The sequence below is a fragment of the Vicia villosa genome, linkage group LG4, assembly GCF_029867415.1.
Source record: "Vicia villosa cultivar HV-30 ecotype Madison, WI linkage group LG4, Vvil1.0, whole genome shotgun sequence".
Classification (NCBI taxonomy): Eukaryota; Viridiplantae; Streptophyta; class Magnoliopsida; order Fabales; family Fabaceae; genus Vicia; species Vicia villosa.
In genome coordinates, this window is record NC_081183.1 from 144613592 (window position 1) to 144632622 (window position 19031).

Genomic DNA, 19031 nt, shown 5'->3' on the forward strand with positions numbered 1-19031 from the left:
ATTGAAAGGAGAGAGAATAATAAATATTTAAGGATATAATAGAAAAAATAGCATTAATTATTCATTGGAATTGTAAAGCGACTTATATTTAAATACAAATTTTTTTTCCAAAACGACTTATAATAAAAAACGGAGGGAGTAACTAATAATGGAAAAATGAAAATAAATACATTGAATTTTGCCACTAAATATTTTAGGACAAAACAATAATCACATTTATAATAATACCTTGAAATGAAAAATTGAATATAAATTTTGTTGAAAAAATAATAATGACATTTTACTATAATACTATGTATCTAGTTTTACAAGATAAGATCTATTAATTTAGAAGCGACCAAAACGTAAGATTCATTCACTGATTTGGTAAATGGTAAACGGTTATTTTGGGATGAAGAATGAAGGGGAACTTTATGAATCTGGACATGCAGATCTAAAGTAAAAAAATAAAATTAATTAATTAAATAAAAACAACATTTTCATCATCTACATTCCATGTTTCATTCCATTTTCATGTTTTTTTGATATACAAGTGCAAATTGATTCGGTTTGTTTCTCACACTTCTCCAATCTGCAGTGAAAGGTACATTTTCTTGTAACAAATTTATTTAGTTTTTGAAAAATTGTTATAATTTGAATGATCCATTGTTATCTACTATCATCTTGTTATGTTATGTATAGATCCGGTTTGATTGTGATTTCCTATGATTTTTCGTATTTTCATGAATTCGATTTTGTTTTAGACTTATAATAACGATTTTTATTGCGCGAATTAATATGTAATTCTTTTTGATTTAAAATTATGAATAATGAAAGGTGAAAAAAAGTGTTGTACAAATAGAAAAGAAGTGTGACAAGGGTGAGTGAGGATGGAAGAGATTCCGGAGAGAACCGAACTGCGGAGAATTCAGCGAGAGCAAGAGAGGGAGAGGAGGCGGATACGGGATCGGCAGAGGAGGCAAGCGATGACGCAAGAACAAAGGGAAAGACACCTTGCGCGACGAAGAAGAAACTATCAACTTCGGAGACAAAGAGCGGCGAGTGCGAATGCAAATGCTAGTAATGTCAATGTTCCTTTCATTCCTCTTCCTCCTAATAATCCTCTTGGTCTAGAATCAAGTGCTGGTGAAGCTAGTACTAGTGATGAATTTCAAGGTGTGAATTCTTCTACTTCACTAGACCATAGAGTTCTTAGTCATGGTATTGGTATCCCTCATCAAGGACAAGAAACATTGAATTTGGGAACAAAGGTTTCTCATGGTGAGATATTAATATTGTTACATTGCTTTTTCTTTAAAAAAATTATTATACTAAATTTTACATGTTGATTGTTTTTTCTTTTAATGTTGTAATGTAAACAATAGGTTCATCTAACGTGGAAACTCTAGTTTATAAGCTAGATAACTCACCAAGGTTGCGTCTGAAACAAATTAGACATCTTGCAAGAAATCTTACAGATTTAGTGGTTGATTCTGCGGGTGGTACTAACCAGGTTGCAGTTGAATTGAAAACAAATGAAGATGTAACTATTGGTGATTCAAGTGAGTAATCCCTTCATGCTAAACTATAAACAAAATAATTTTTTCTATTAAATACTTTTGATAATATTAACATTAAAAATCATCTTTACATATTTTTAAATTTTAACTTTTTTTATAATTAGTCTTTGATATTATTATATTAAATTAGTTATCTATAATAGGATTTGTTATCACGGTTAATTTTTTAACTATAATCATCTTGCATACTAGTTATGTTTTAGTTCATGCTGTATTTTGTTTATGTACCAACCAAACTTTTGTTCCACAACCATATTCAAATGATTGTTTATTAAGGATGGGCAAGTTTGGATAGAATACTATGATACTAATACCTGTAATTAGAATTGACAAATGTACATGTTCGGACTATTTATGTATTTATTTTCTTAAGAATTTTACATCGGATAATATATTATATGAATACTGTTGAGAAAAAATAAGATTGAGCTAAGAAGTATTGAGAAATAAAGTTTGGGGAAGTTTCACATTGATTAGAAAAGTGAAGACTTGAGTATTTATAAGTGAGAACGCACAAATCTATCACTTTAAGGTTTTTGCTGAATGTGTGTTGTGTCTTTCGCAATGTATGTTGCTCATAAAGAAAGACCCTAATGTATAAATGCTCCCTCATGTTGACCCACAAATTGATGACCTATAAATGTCAACGGTGATACAAGTGTATATGGATGAAAGAGCTTCCTCTTAAGGGGAAGCATTGTGGATAGACTCACACTTAGAAGGAGTATTGAGAAAAATCAAGTGTAAATTAAGAAGTGTTAAGAAACAAAGTATGGGGAAGTCCCACATTGATTAGAGAAATGGAGGCTTGAGCATTTACAAGTGAGAGAGCCCACGCACTTATTATTTTAAGATTTTGAGTGAATATATAATGTGTATCTCATTACCTTAAAATTTTGGGTGAATATGTGGTGTGTCTCTCACAAAGAGTGTTACACAAATAGAAAATCTCCATTATAAAAGCAAGTGTGGGTTAAGAAGTGTTGAGAAACAAAGTGTGAGGAAATCACACATTGATTAGAGAAGTGGGGACTTGTGCATTTATAAGTGAGACAACTCACACACCTATTACCTTAAGATTTTGAGTGAATATATGTTATGTCTCTCATTATCTTAAGATTTAAGGTGAATATGTGGTATGTCTCACATAAAGAGTGTTACTCATATAGAAAAGCCCCAATGTAAAAGCAAGTAAGAGTTAAGAAGTGTTAAGAAATAAAGTGTGAGGAAGTCCCACATTGACTAGAGAAGTGGAGATTTAAGCATTTATATGTCTCTCATTACCTTAAGATTTAAGGTGAATATGTGGTGTGTCTTTCACAAGAAGTGTTACTCATATAGAAAAGCCCCAATGTATGTAAAAGCAAGTGTGAGTTAAGAAGTGTTGAGAAACAAAGTCTGGGGAAGTCCCACATTGATTAGGGAAGTGGAGACTTAAGTATTTATAAGTGAGAGAGCCTATACACCTATTACCTTAAGGTTTTTGGTGAATATGTGGTGTGTCTTTCACAAGGTGTGTTGCTCATAAAGAAATGTCCTAATGTAAAAATGTTCCCTCATGTTTGGTCATCTATTATCATATTTTTTACTATCAAATCACTCGCCATTTATATACACGTCTTAAATGTCCAGTTTTAGGTGTGAGAGTGTGTGTTAAAAGTCTCACTTAGGACAATATATCATCTAAATATGAATTTATTAGTGAAGGAAATTAGCACCTTACATATCAGTTTTGTAAAATATAGTTAGATCAAACTCTATTTCTAATAACCTTAAAAAAAATAGGGTGGGGTTTAATGTACTTAGTAGAGTGAGCGGGGCAGAAACCTTGTTTCACCCTAGCAGAGTGGACCTAGCAGACCCTACATTCCTTAAGCTTAAAAGTGGCATAAAGTCATGTCCACATTCGCTAAAGTTTGTAGAAAAATAAACGGGATGCAACAGATAAAGTGTAGGGTTCGTGACAACAACCTTGACTAAGCATCCAAAAAAATTTAGCCAAAGAAGATATATCTAACGGGTTCAATCCATTTTTTCATATATATATATATATATATATATATATATATATATATATATATATATATATATATATATATATATATATATATGGAGAACAAGTTTCATATTACGTGAGTATCTAAACGTTAAATCTGAATCTGTGTGACTTTCCTAAACTCTATAATACTAAATATCCGCACTCGCATTTGTTTACCGCACTTTAATAATAGGAAGAGAAAAAAGTAATTCCTCAAATTTTTATCTACTTTTTAAACAATTTTATTATATATGTCATTCAAGTCATTTATATATTTTAAAAGCTGCAAATCTTTTAGAGAAAATAATGAAACTTAAATAACATTTTTGCTAAATTTTCCTAATATTAAACATGGAGAGTTGATTATATTTTATTCATATTTTGGTCATCAAATATTTTTTTAAAATTTTGTTCAATAAGATATATTTTTTAGTTTATAGTTTATATCATATAAACATTTAAATTTGTTTGTAATGATTTTTTCATCACAAATTTATAACTTATTTTATTAAGTTACAGTTTATTTTCTAGACACTATTTCAAATAGTTTTTTTTTCTTATAGTTTATAGTTTATCATTTTTTCTTTCACTTTTATCCTTATTATTTTAACAAAAATCAACTTTTATCCTTTATAATTTATTTAAATTTAAAATAAAATAATTATGTATTTGTGAGATATTGGATCGAACTCTAGTATGGTCGAAGGGTAGCTTCTTGGTTCGACAGGATTAAGCATGAAGTCGAAGGTTGTTCACATGCTTGTGTCGAAGATGTTAGGGTTGTTAGCATGTTAAATTAGGTTTAGTCTTTAAACTCTAATTTGTTGAGTTAGCTTGATTATTAAGTTGGCTTGTGTAATGGGCCTTGTGGAAAAAGCTCATTAGTTAGTATGTTAGGTTTTATTATAAATAGAATACTAGTCTCTCATCGTTGTACACAGCAAATCCTAATTTAGGGTGAGAGAGATTATTTGTTATTCTTGTAAACTTGTAATCTTGTTTCCTAAGAGAAAGTAAAAGAATAACAGTTATAACCAATTCTCGTGTTCTCCTTCTTCCTTGTTCTTTATTCATCCCTTGTTTTATACTTTGTTCTTGACATTGAATTCACAACAAATTGGTGCGGTGAGCGTGGAGAAGATGCCTTCAACAAAGTATGAGATTGAAAATTTCACCGGAGTGAATGATTTCGGTCTGTGGCGCTTGAAGATGAAAGCTCTACTGGTTCAGCAGGGTTGCTTGGAAGTGTTGAAGAGAGAGGCAGCCATGAATGCAACATTAACGGCAGCGGAGAAGACGACTATGATCGAGAAAGCACACTGCGCAATTTTATTGAGTCTTGGTGATAGGGTTCTTAGGCAGGTATCAAATGAGACGACGACATCAGGGTTATGGACGAAACTTGAAAGTTTGTACATGACCAAATCAATGGTAAATTGACTCTACCTGAAGCAAGCTTTGTATTCATTCAAAATGATTGAAGATAAAGTGCTAGCTGAGCAGTTGGATATGCTCAACAAGCCGATTCTTGATCTTGAAAATATTGATGTGAAGATCGATGATGAAGATCAAGCGTTGTTACTATTGTGCATTTTGCCTCGATCACATGCTCACTTCAAAGAAACTCTCATGTATTGAAGGGAGTCCCTGACCTTTGATAAAGTTCAATCAGCCATGTATTATAAGGATTTGAACGAACGAAAGGAGCATAAACCTTTGACTGTTGGTGAAGGTTTGGCCGTTAAAGGAAAATTCTTGCGAAAGGATGGTAAGTTCGACAAGAAGAAAGGAAAAAGTCAGTAGAAGTCTTATAGTGGCGATGCATCTGGTATTTGATGCTATCATTGTAAGAAGGAGGGTCACACAAGAAAGGTGTGCCCTAAACGCCTGAAAGATCATGGAGGTAAGGATAATGGCAATGCAGCCATTGTTCAAGATGATTTCGAATCATCTGATGTCCTTGTGGTTTCGATAAGTGACTCTAAGAGGGAGTGGATTTTGGATTCAGGTTGCACTTGGCACATGACTCCAAACAAAGACTTGTTCGAGGAATTATGTGATCAAGATGGTGGATCAGTACTGCTGGGAAACAACAAAGCTTGCAAGATTGCAGGTGTTGGATCTGTGAGATTCAAGCTTCATGATCAGTCAATAAGGTTGTTGACTGATGACAGGTATGTTCTTAATTTAAAGAGAAATCTGTTTTCTCTTGGTGAATTAGACAAGAAAGGATATGTTTTCCAAGGAGAGAAAAGTATCCTAAGAGTCATGAAGGGGTCGAAGGAAGTCTTGAAAGGCGTGAAGAAACAAGGCTTGTATACCCTTGAGGGTGAAGTTGTAAGTGGTTCGACAAATGTTGCATCTACAAAACCTTTGTCGAAGACAAAAATCTGGCACCTGAGATTGGGCCATGTCAGTGAAAGGGGTCTGGTCAAATTAGGGAAACAAAATCTGCTTGGTGGAGACAAAGTCGAAAAGGTGAAGTTTTGTGAACCCCGTGTACTTGGAAAATCTTGCAGAGTGAAGTTCAACAAAGGCAAGCAAAGAAAACATGGATCCCTTGATGACATCCATGCTGATCTTCGGGGGTCTGCAAGGTGTCCATCACATTCAGGAGCGAGGTATTTCCTATCCATAGTAGATGATTATTCCAGAAAATTATGGGTATTCATCCAAAAGACTAAGGATGAAACTTTTGAGAATTTCAAAAGGTGGAACACTTTGGTCGAAAATCAGACTGGCAGAAAGGTCAAGAGGTTGAGAACCGATAATGGCTTTGAATTTTGCAATGAGGCGTTCGATAGTTTTTGTGCTGCCTCTAGTATTGCAAGGCACAAAACTACTGCAGGTACTCCACAGCAAAATGGTTTGGCTAAAAGGTTTAATCGAACTATTTTGGAGAGAGTTATATGCATGTTGACAAGTGCTGGGTTAAAGAAGGTGTTCTGGGATGAGACTGTTTCGACAGCAACATATCTGATAAACAGATGTCCTTAAACAGCGTTAGATATGAAGACACCTGAAGAAGTGTGGTCGGGACTCCACCAGATCTCGACAAACTGAGAGTATTTGGCTGCATAGCATATGCTCACATTAGGTAAGACAAGGTCGAACCTAGAGCTCTGAAATGCATGTTCAGGGGATACCCTAAAGGATTCAAAACTTATAGGCTATGGTTCTTAGATCCAGGTCACAGGAGGTGTATCACAAGTCAAGATGTAGTTTTCGATGAAGCTCGGATGGATTTTAAGAAAAATGATGATGTTGGTCGAAATGCAGAAACATTTGACGAATAGCTGGAACAGGTAGAGATTCCTGTTGAGATGGAGCATGTTGATGTTGAATTGCATATCCCTGATGAAGTCGAAGAAGAAGTAGAAGATGCCGAGGAAGCTGAGGAAGCTGTCGATGACTACCTATTATCGAGAGACAGGTCGAGAAGAGTCATCAAGCCACCTCATAGACTTGGGTATGCAGATCTTATAGCTTATGCCTTAATCTCTGCAAGTGAGGTTATAGTCGAAGAACCTAGAGACTATAAGGAAGTTATGAGGAGTCGAAATAAGACTGAATGGCTGAAGGTCATGGATGATGAGATGAAATATCTTCATGATAATCACACCTGGGAACTAATCAAGAAACCTGTTGGGGCAAGGTTAGTCAGCTGTAAATGGATTTTCAAAGTTAAGGACAAAGTCAAAGGAGTGACGTCGAAAAGATACAAGGCAAGGTTGGTCGCAAGTGGTTTCACTCAGAAAGAAGGTGTCGACTTCAATGATGTGTTTTCTCCTGTTGTGAAGCATAGGTCCATTCGAATGTTTCTTTCCATGGTGGCACAGTTCGACCTTGAACTGGAACAGATGGATGTGAAGACTGCGCTCTTGTATGGTGATCTAGATGAAACGATCCTGATGAGGCAACCTGAGGGGTATGTCGAAAAGGGGAAGGAAGATTATGTGTGCAAGCTAAAGAGATCTTTATATGGGCTGAAACAATCTCCTCGACAGTGGAATAGGAGATTCGACAAGTTCATGGCATGCATAAGTTTCATTAGAAGTCTGTTCGACCATTGTGTGTACTTCCAATTTCGACCTGGTAATTCATTTGTTATTTTGTTGCTTTATATGGATGATATTCTCATAGCAAGCAACAATGTTGAAGATGTAATCAGGGTGAAGGTTGAACTCAATACGAAGTTCGATATGAAGGATCTGGGAGCTGCTTCCAGGATTCTTGGAATTGACATTCGAAGAGATAGAAAGAAGTCAAAGTTATGCTTATCTCAAGAGGCATATCTACGAAAGATTCTCGAAAAGTTTGGTATGTCGAATTCGAAGCCAGTTGTGACTCCAACAAACCCTTAATTCAAGATGAGTATAGATCACTGTCCCAGTACTGATGTCGAAAGATCCTATATGAATAGCATCTCATATGCTAATATAATTGGTTCTTTGATGTATGTTATGATCTCTACTAGACCCGACATAGCATATGAAGTGAGTCTTGTAAGCAGGTACATGGCGAATCCTGGAAAGGCTCACTGGCAAGCACTGAAGTGGATTTGAAGGTACATAAATGAGTCTCTGAACAGGGTCCTAATTTATGATGGAACCTTAGGTGAAGATAGTAAAGTAGTAACCGAATGATATGTCAACTCTCATTATGCAGGTTGTATGGATTCCAGAAAATCTATTTATGGATATGTTTTCACTATGTTTAGCACTGCAATTAGTTGGAAAGCAACACTTCAGAAGGTTGTTGCTCTATCAACCACTGAAGTGGAGTATATTGATCTAACTGAAGTTGTGAAAGAAGCATTGTGGCTTGAAGGTTTTGCTAAGGAGATGAAACTTCAAGGTCAAGATATCACTGTTAAATGTGATAGTCAAAGTGCAATACACCTGTCGAAGAACTCAGCATATCATGAGCAAACTAAGCACATCGATGTGAGGTTGCATTTCGTCAGAGGAGTAATCGAGCGTGGAGAAGTCCAAATGCTGAAGGTTTCTACAGATCACAATTCTGCTGATATGATCACCAAGTCATTGACGAGTTGCAAGTTTTTCCACTGTATGCAGTTAATAAAGTTGCATGAAGAAAGCTAGTTTGTTCCCTAGGTGTTGTAGAGTTAGATCCAAGGTGGAGATTTGTGAGATATTGGATCGAACTCTTGGTTCGACAGGATTAAGCATGAAGTCGAAGGTTGTTCACATGTTGGTGTCGAAGATGCTAGGATTGTTAGCATGTTAAATTAGGTTTAGTTTTTAAACCCTAATTTGTTTAGTTAGCTTGTTTATTAAGTTGGCTTGTGTAATGGGCCTTGTGGAAAAAGCCTATTAGTTAGTATGTTAGGTTTTATTATAAATAGCATACTAGTCTCTCATCATTTTACACAGCAAATCTTAATTTAGGGTGAGAGAGGTTATTTGTTATTCTTGTTAACTTGTAATCTTGTTTCCTAAGAGAAAGTAAAAGAATAGCGGTTATAACTAATTCTTGTGTTTTTTTTCTTTCTTGTTCTTTATTCATCTTTTGTTTTATACTTTGTTCTTGGCATTGACTTCACAACGGTATTAAATATATTTTATGTCATTTTACATATATAAATTAGTTAAACGGTTAATTTACCAAACATTTCAATTAACTTATCAACTATCAATCATCAATTATCATCTATAAGTGAAACAACAGTCATCAACTATCTGTTATTTTAAAATGCATTTAAGTTTTAAATAAATTTATTGATAAGTATAAAACTTTAGAATACTGAATAATTATGAGTTATTATTATTTATAATTAGTTTGAATGTTTTTAAATTTTTCAGGTACCAAGGCAAAATCCTTGCGTTTGAACTCAGTGAAGCGTCTTGCTAGATCAGTTAATAGTCTGCCCAAAGAGACTGAAATTCAGAAAGACAACAATTTGTCTTCAGAAGGAGTTCAATTACAAGATAATGAAAGCTCTATGGTCACTGATTAAAGAGAAAGTGAGGGGCTCATTCAAAGCTATTTTTTAAAAGAGGTGCATAAATAAATATTAAAGTATACATTACATTGGAGATATTAAAGAAACCTGGTTTGGGAATTTTTTTTTTTTTTTTGTTTATTTTTTAAATAACAAAGATATCTCCTTTTTTGTTCTATAAAAAAATTATCTACTTTGTTCAATAAAAAACTATCATTGTTTTGTTTGATTTTAAAGATAAAAAACTATCATTGTTTTGTTTGATTTTAAAGATTTATATATGTGACTCTTAATTAAAAATGAAATAGAAAAATAAAAGTATATATTATCTAAAAAAATATTAGATTGGTTTTTGGGAGTTTGAACAGTAAGGGGAGGAAGTGATTTGGAAGTGAAAAAATGGAAGAATTAAGTTTAGACGGAAATGGTTTAACGGATTTATTTTTATTCAAAAACTAAAATCTCATAATTTGAGAAACTAATATGTTTGGGAGTTTTGAGGGGAATGGAGGGGATGAGGATTTTGAAAAAAATAGAAGAATTGAGTGGAAAGAATTGAATGATTTTGATTTAGAGGGTTTTAGATAGTTTGATTTTATTCATAACACCAAAAATCTCATAATATGAAGAACTCAAAATTTGTATTGCATGAGGGCTTTGGAGAGTTTTGGAGGGCTTACATAAATTTTCAAAATATCATTTTTATTGTTATAGTATTCGAAAATTAAAAGTATAGTAAATCTACACTCTTTTATCATTCTATACAAAATTATTTTTTCTTGTTTTTATGTAAAGTTTATTATCATTTACTTTTTTAATTTTTAGAAAATAAGGGATAGTTTTTATCTTGAATTTGAATGTAAAGGACACACAACATTTATACTAGTTCCCTTTATCAACCAATGGTACATCTAATTCTCCATTCCTTAGAAGATTTTCTAATATGGTTAGATCTTTGTACAACTCTTCAACAAGACTTTCTTACAATCTTCCAAACTACACACTCAATGAAAGAACCATGCTTTCTTTACAATATCTTATCACATCACACTTAGTGATTAAGATACAACAAACACTTTGAATAACTTTTCATAAATTTGGTCTTGCCTTGAATACAAGTTCAATCCTTTGATCTTCTCTTTCACAAAGTAACAACCCAAACTAATGTATTTCAAGTGCTCTGAATGAATGAAGAAACTTTTGAATAATATGAAACTGGTGCAGAAAGTTTCAACTTTAAAAAAAATGGATGAACACTTTGAAAGTTTGTTTGAATTGATAAGAAAATAAATTTTTGAAAAGAGATAAGTTGTGTCTCTGGTGCAAAGATACTTATATACATCCTAAAACACCCCCGTTGAGATTTATTAGAGAATAAGGAACAAAGATGTTTCTCTAGAAAGTAATTGTAAGCTTGAAAGCTAAAAGCTTGCAAAAACTTCTCAATACTTAACTCACTCTATTTATAAGTAACAGAAGCCGAAAGATCACGACCAACTATGGGAAGAAATTACAAGATCGACAATTATATTTTCGCTCATGGATATATGCCAACTTGGGTGCACTCAAGTACTCTGTAAAATGCGTCATGCCCTAGCTGGTTGTAAGAACAAGATTTGGTTCTACATCTGGACTTTAGGTTTGATGATAAAAAATACATTGTTTCTTAGAGAACAATTTTGTACCCTAATGGTTTTTGTCTAGTGTGTAGCTTTTGCGAACAAGTTCTGACTCTGATCAAGTGATGTGTGACGTCATTAATTTTTGAACTCAACACACTCTGACTCTAAAGAGATAACAAAGTGTGATTTACAAAGAAAACTCAAGTTCTAGAATGCTCTTTAACAATGCTTTTGAAAGAATGCTCATCAAATGGATTTTGACTCTGACTCTGATAAATGAGCTTCTGGTGTTTCTCAAGCTCTGACTTTCTGCACAACACAAGTTATGAAGATTCTGAAGACCAGGTTCTGAAGAATCTGAAGACAGGGTTTTGAAGAACAAGTTATGAAGACTCTAAAGACAAGGTTCTGAAGAATCTCTTTCAGCCTTTGATCCTTCTAAACATGATTCATCAACACGCATTTTGAAGCCTATGAAGATTAGAAGATAAGGTCAAAAAGGTTTTACATGAGAAAATAGTACATGGTATAAGATCAAATATTCCTTCCACTACTGTGATTTTGTGGAGAATGGACATTACTATAGTACCATTTTGTCTCTCATTTTCTGTTGCTCGTTGCACAAGGATGCAGCTAAGAAATTATTGAATTCCATCTTCACCCTTCAACGGAACTTTCTATGCATATATAAAGAATACTTAGAAGAATGAAAATAAAGAACTTTTACACAACATTCACTTGAACAAAACGTTGAAACTCTAGGTGATAGAAAAGCATAAAACAAGGAACTTTCGTTCATATAATTGCTCTCAAACACTTTTGTGTTATTCATTGTATTTCAATTTGTGTAATATGCTTTATAGAAGCATCTTTGTAAAAACACCTTTTGTATATCAACGTTTGAATTGATATTGTTCCTTGAGAGACTAGGGTATAGTCAGAATTCTCAAGAAGACATTGACAGTAGGTCTTTGTGGTTGTAATCAGTTTGGCTATAGTGGATTAAGTCCTTGTGATAAGGCAAAATCACTTTGGCGGATAGACTATAGGTAGGTTCGTTCATAGTGAACCAGGATAAAAATATTATGTTCATTATTTTTATTCTAAGTTATTTGTTTGTTTGTCTTGATTGGTAAAAAGTTTTCATTCTTGAAACCCAATTGAAACTCTCTCTTTCTTGTGTTTCCTTAACCTTCAATTGGAATCAGATCTTTGGTTCTAGTATTAATTGATATCAAACACTTCACTGTGTCAGATAAAGATCTTGACATTTTTGTTGAAACACAATGGTAGGAGTCAACCCACCAGCCGCACCGTTGTTAATGAAAGAGGTCCCTATAGTGTCAAACCTCAACTTTTTGATGGAGAAAATTTTGATTATTAGAAATACATAATAGAAAGTTTCTTTCTTGGCCATGATGTAGATCGATGGGATATGGTAGTAAATGTCTACCTAAGAAGGGTGATGATTGAGCAACAAAAGAAAGACTACAAGAATCTTCACAAGGCTAGAACCATTATGTTGAATGCTATTTCTTACACGGAATATGAAAATATTACAAACAGAGATACAACCAATACAATATTTGACTCACTAAGAATGACTCATGAAGAAAATGCTCAAGTGAAAGAAACCAAGGGGCTTGCCTTGATAGATAAGTACGAAGCCTTCAAAATGGAGGATGGTGAAACTGTTGAGAACATGTTCTCAAGGTTTCATACTCTAGTTGCAAGGCTGAAGGTTATGAAAAAAGTTTGCTCTACTACAAATCATGTTAAGAAGATTATTAGAAGCTTACCCAAGAGATGGAGGCCTATGGTAACTACACTTAAATTGTCTAAGGATCTGAACAACGCTACTCTTGAGGAACTTGTTAGTTCTTTGAGAATTCATGAGATAGATCTTGAAGAAGATGAGCCTTATAGAAAAGGAAATTTTGTGGCTCTTAAATCTATGGGAAAGTATAAAAAGACTAAATTCTTTAAAGATGAAGAGGAAGAAAAATTTGAAAAATATTATGAAGAAGAGTTATCTCTTCTCTCTAGAAGGGTTAACCAACTCTGGAAGAAAATACAAGGCAAGTTCAAAGGATCAAGAAGGACAGGTGGTCGCTTTGAATCTACTTCTTGATAGAATAAGTATGGTGCTAGCAAATACATTACAAGCTTTGAATGCAAAGAGCCAGGTCACTACAAGAATGATGTCCCAAGCTTCAAAAAGACAAACCCAAGAAGAAAGTCTTCAGAGGGAAGAATAAAGGACTGAAGGCTACCTAGGACGATTCGAATTCTTTAGAAGATGACTCTAAGGAAGAGCAAGCAAATGCAGCACTGATGGCAAGCATAAAGGCATTTGATGAAAATACTGCATCAAAATCTGAATCTGAGTCAGATTTTGAAGAGGTGTTTCCTGACCTATCTTGTTCTAAATTAGAATTATGCTTATTTGAAATTCGGAAAAATATCAGAAGCTTTATAACATATACAAGGATCTGAAGCAAGTCCATGTATTTGAATGTGAAGCTCATAATAAGCTAAATAAATAATTCTCCATTTTAAATGAAGAAAATTTTATTCTTAAGAATGACAACTCTACGCTTAAAAGTAAGAGTTCTAAACTTGAGGAAGAAATTCTCTAAGAAGCTTCTGTGGATTCAGATATGTCGTAAATAAGTATGACACATCTTTTCAGACATTTATGACTAAAAACATAGATAGAAGAAAAATGGCTTCAATGATATATGGAGTTAGCAGAAACAGAACAAAAGGTCTTGGTTATGTGCCTAAAGAAAAACTTATTCTCAAACATAAGGCAAAACTAAAAGCTCTCCATACATGTTTCCACTATGCATATATGCATGATTATTTTGCACCTAAACCCAAGTTTCATAAATGAAGAACTTATATGCAGATTTATTTAGAAAAAGTAAAAAACTTCGCACAAAGGTTCCGCTGGGCATACCAATTTGTTTACTGAAAATTTTGATAAATAGAGACAAGTTTGATTTCAGTTAAGGGATTAAACTCAAAAAGATCCCAGGACGAATTGTGTAAAAATCATAAATTTGAAATATATTTGACAATGAATGTCAAAATTAAAAGAAAAGATTGAATGTAATAAATGCAAAAAAATAAACAAAAATTGAATTCATAAATGGAACACAAATGAATACATTGATTCAAATCCTTCGTTTCTTGCTATAACTTGGATACTTTGAGTATATAGAATTTGTGTAAAATTGTAAACCTCTAATCCTACAAGCACTGACTACTTATATACTAGTTCTAACCTAATCGTCACCAATGGCCGACTAAGCAATGGCCAGGACGTCTTCATTTCCATGCGTCCTTAATCTCCAATAAACTTCCACGTGTCCCTAGTAACTGACTGATCTTATCCATTTCCCATTTCTTCGATAATATTAATATCTGCAGTGGTAACATCAACTAAAAGCTTTTAAATTTCCCTAAGTCCCACAATTCGAACATTTTATCTTTGCATCGACCTGCCAATGAGATTCATGTAAATGCAAGCTTCTCAAGCATAGTGTGTTTTGATGAAGACAATATGGACATCAAGCTTTTATAAAGGATGTGCAAAAAGAATTTCAAGTATCAAGCAAAAATACATCATTTCAAAGTCTTGAAGAATTTGTGAAGATTCAAGGATCAAGCTAAAATGTCAAAGGTATAAACAATACTCACTTTGACATATAATTGTTCACAAATATATTTTCATGCATATCATAATCATACTACAAAGTGTCATCCCTCAAAAGTTCATTTAAAACCTTTTTCATAGTTAAAATTCAAAATAAAGGTTTTAGGAACCGGGTTGTCCCTATGGGGGAACCGGTTCCCAGCATTCTCTATTTTCAGCATTCTGTGGTTTACTATGGGGAACCGGGTTGTCCCTATGCAGGAACCGGTTCCCACGTTCAAAATTCAAATTTTCTGCTGTAACGTTCAGAAGGAACCGGGTTGTCCCAGGCAGGAACCGGTTCCTACTGAACCAGTGTGTTTTTTCATTGCATGATCTTATTCAAACGAATTCTTTTTCATACCACTTGATCATTGCATTGTTTCATGGTAAAATAACCATTCAAAGAGGTGTTTAACACACTATAAATTCTACATATTTCAAAATCATTATTCACCTTCTTCATTAACAATTCATACTCATAAATTTCATTATTTCCAAGTGTCCACAAACCAGAATTTTTATATGAAACTTTCTACACACATTTTCATAGAGAATTCATTCAAAGTTTCATGCATACATTATTGTGAACACTTATATTCAGTTTGAGAATTGTTTATTTGAAGAAGAAGATCAATCCAAGATTGATAGTGCTATACAAACTTCATCTAAATCTCTTGTAAAAGTTCAAAGAAAATTATCTCCTTACTATCCAGGATTGTTGGAAGTAAGTGGTGTGTTTGAAGAGGATTGTTCTTCATTCACATTAGTGTTGATTGATCTTAAAGGTGTTAAGAACCTTTGATCACCCTATAGGTTAGATAGTAGGCATAGGCTTGTACAATAATTCTAACTATAGTGAAATCTCTTTCGTGTTTGAAAGGGGACTGGAGTACTCTCGGATTGTGAGGGGAACCAGTATATATCGTTGCGTTCTTTACTTTTCCGCACTTTACTGCATTCATCACCATTACCAAAGAAAAGAAAAGAACCTTACAAAAACCTTCAAACACTTAACCAAAAATTATTAGAAGTATTCTCATAAAACCGATTAAATTTTTGAAAACCTAATTCACCCCCCCTCTTAGGCGCACTCTTATACTTACATTTGGCATCAGAGCAAGTTATAGGTAACTTGTTCCTAAAGATCCAGAATGGCTTCCGCAAATCAAAGACCGGTTTTCAAAGATGGTGGTTCTAACAACAAGCCTCCATTGTTTTGTGGTGAATATTTTGACTTTTGGAAAATCCAAATGAAGGCTCATCTAGAAGCACAAGGAGAAGAAGTTTGGGAGGCTGTCCTACAAGGTCCTCATGTTCCTACAACAGTCGTTAATGGTGTTGGATCGGAGAAACCTAAAGCGTCATGGGATGATAATGATAGAAAAAGGGTTCTTGCTGACAAAAAGGCGATCAGTCTTCTTCATGGTGCTCTTAGTATGGATGAATTCTTCCGAATATCAACATGTACAACATCAAAGGAAATTTGGGATACTCTTGTAGAAACTCATGAAGGTACCGCTGAAGTTAAAAGATCAAGATTGAATACTTTAAGCCAAGAGTACGAACTGTTTAGAATGAAGCCCGGAGAAACTATTCTCGATTTGCAAAAACGATTCGTACATTTGACAAATCACTTGAAAGCACTTGGTAAGACTCTTACTACCGAAGAACTTAATCTTAAAGTGCTCAGATCTTTGACAAGGGAGTGGCAACCAAAAGTGACGGCGATATCCGAAAAGAAGAATTTATCAAAACTTACTTCCGCAACATTATTTGGAAAACTTCAAGAATATGAGACAGAACTTGGAAGATTGGAAAAGCATGAGAACTTAGAGAAGAAATCCAAAGGCATTGCATTAAAAGTAGATTCAATAGAAAGCAAAATGAAAGATGCATCGGATGAAGATGAAAACTTCTTGCTTCTTGTAAAAAGGTTAGGCAAATTTTTTGGTAATAAAAATAATATTGATAATACTAACTATGTCAAAAGAAAGAAATTCTCAAAGCATAAAGATAAGGAAGCATCCACTTCATCACAAGAAGTTACATGCTATGAATGTGGGAAACAAGGACACATAAAGCCGGAATGTCCAAAGCTTTCGAAGAAGAATGTATTCAAAGGCAAAAGGGAGTTCAAAAATAAAAAGGCCTACATAGCATGGGAAGATAATGAAGTAAGTTCCTCATCGGACTCCGATAGTGACGAAAGTGCAAACCTAGCACTAATGGCATCACACCACTCCGACGATGAAGAAGGCGAGGTTTGCTTGAAGACCACTTCAAACCTATGGTATCTAGATAGTGGTTGTTCAAAGCATATGACGGGTGACCTAAACCAATTTTCAGATCTAAGGTTAAAGGCCAAGGGTTTTGTCACTTATGGAGACAACAATAAGGGAAGAATTCTTGGCAAAGGCAAAGTTGGTGCACCACCTTTCACATCCATTGAAGATGTTCTTTATGTTGAAGGACTAAAGCATAATCTTCTAAGCATTAGCCAACTTTGTGACAAGGGCTTCAAGATCAAATTCACTAAGGAAGAATGCTTGATCATCGATGAAGTCACCAATGAGGTAAAACTCAAAGGTACAAGAATTAATAACATTTTTATGATTTCTTTAAATGATTTATCTTTGAAAGTAAAATGTCTTTTGGTAAACAATAATGAATCATGGTTATGGCATAAAAGAGCAGCCCATATTCATATGGATCATTTAAATAAGTTAACCAAACATGATCTTGTCATTGGCTTACCTAAGATAAAGTTTGTCAAAGATAAACTATGTGATGCTTGTCAAAAGGGAAAGCAAACCAAATCGTCTTTCAAACCAAAGAATGTGGTGACTACAACAAGACCACTTCAATTGTTGCATATGGATTTATTTGGTCCATCAAGGACAAGAAGCTTCGGAGGTAATGTATACGCTTTAGTTATTGTTGATGATTATTCTAGATATTCTTGGACTTTGTTTCTTGTGCAGAAAAGTGATGCTTTTAGAGCCTTTAAGAAGTATGCAAAACAAATCCAAAATGAAAAATCATTAAAGATTGTATCCATAAGAAGTGATCATGGTGGAGAATTTCAAAATGCATCGTTTGAAGAATTTTGTGAAGAACATAGTATCTCTCATAATTTTTCAGCACCAAGAACTCCACAACAAAATGGAGTAGTTGAAAGGAAAAATAGGTTTCTAGTGGAACTTGCAAGAACAATGCTTAGTGATGCAAATCTTCCTAAATATTTTTGGGCGGATGCGGTTAGTACGGCATGTTATGTTGGAAATCGAGTAATCATTAGACCTATCTTAAAGAAGACTCCATATGAACTCTTCAAAGGAAGAAAGCCAAACATTGCTCACTTTCACATTTTTGGATGCAAGTGCTTTGTTCTAAACAATGACAAAGACAATCTTGGTAAGTTTGATGAGAAATCCGACGAAGGTATATTTCTTGGTTATTCTCTTTCTAGTAAAGCATATAGAATTTATAATAAAAGAACTTTAACTATTGAAGAATCCATGCATGTATCTTTTGATGAGACTAACACTTCCAAAGAGGAAATAGTTGTTTGTGATGATGATGATCCTTTAGATTTACCCCCGGAAGAACCTTCAAATGATACAATTGTGAAGGCACCGGAAGAACTTTCAAATGATATAATTGTGAAGGCACCGGAAGTACAACAAGAAAGTGTTCAACAAGAGAGTGTACAACAAGAATCAAACATCAATGATCTACCAAAAGAATGGAGAACTCATAGAGATCATCCTATTGATAAAGTTATTGGTGATATTAGTCAAGGAGTTGCAACAAGATTAAATCTCAAAGATGCTTGCTTACACATGGCTTTTGTTTCTCAAATTGAACCTTCCAAAGTTGATGAAGCCTTAGGAGACGATCAATGGATAAATGCAATGCAAGAAGAATTAAATCAATTCGAAAGAAATCAAGTTTGGGAACTTGTTCCTAGACCAAGTAACAAACACATCATAGGTACTCGATGGGTGTTTAAGAACAAGCTTGATGAGAATGGTATAATTGTTCGAAACAAAGCAAGATTGGTGGCCCAAGGTTACAATCAAGGAGAAGGAATCGACTTTGAAGAAACATTTGCTCCGGTTGCAAGGTTAGAAGCTATTCTTCT

General features: G+C 34.0%; 1 protein-coding gene across 1 annotated transcript; it reads left to right on the plus strand.

Moving 5' to 3' along the window:
* The first annotated feature begins 822 nt into the window (after positions 1 to 822).
* On the plus strand, positions 823 to 9613 carry LOC131599852 (uncharacterized). Its single transcript, XM_058872105.1, has 5 exons — positions 823 to 1260; positions 1365 to 1522; positions 7769 to 7775; positions 8703 to 8714; positions 9423 to 9613. Exons 1-5 carry the CDS (start codon positions 870 to 872, stop codon positions 9575 to 9577), a joined length of 723 nt encoding a protein of 240 aa, XP_058728088.1. The 5' UTR covers positions 823 to 869; the 3' UTR covers positions 9578 to 9613.
* Positions 9614 to 19031: the final 9418 nt, after the last annotated feature.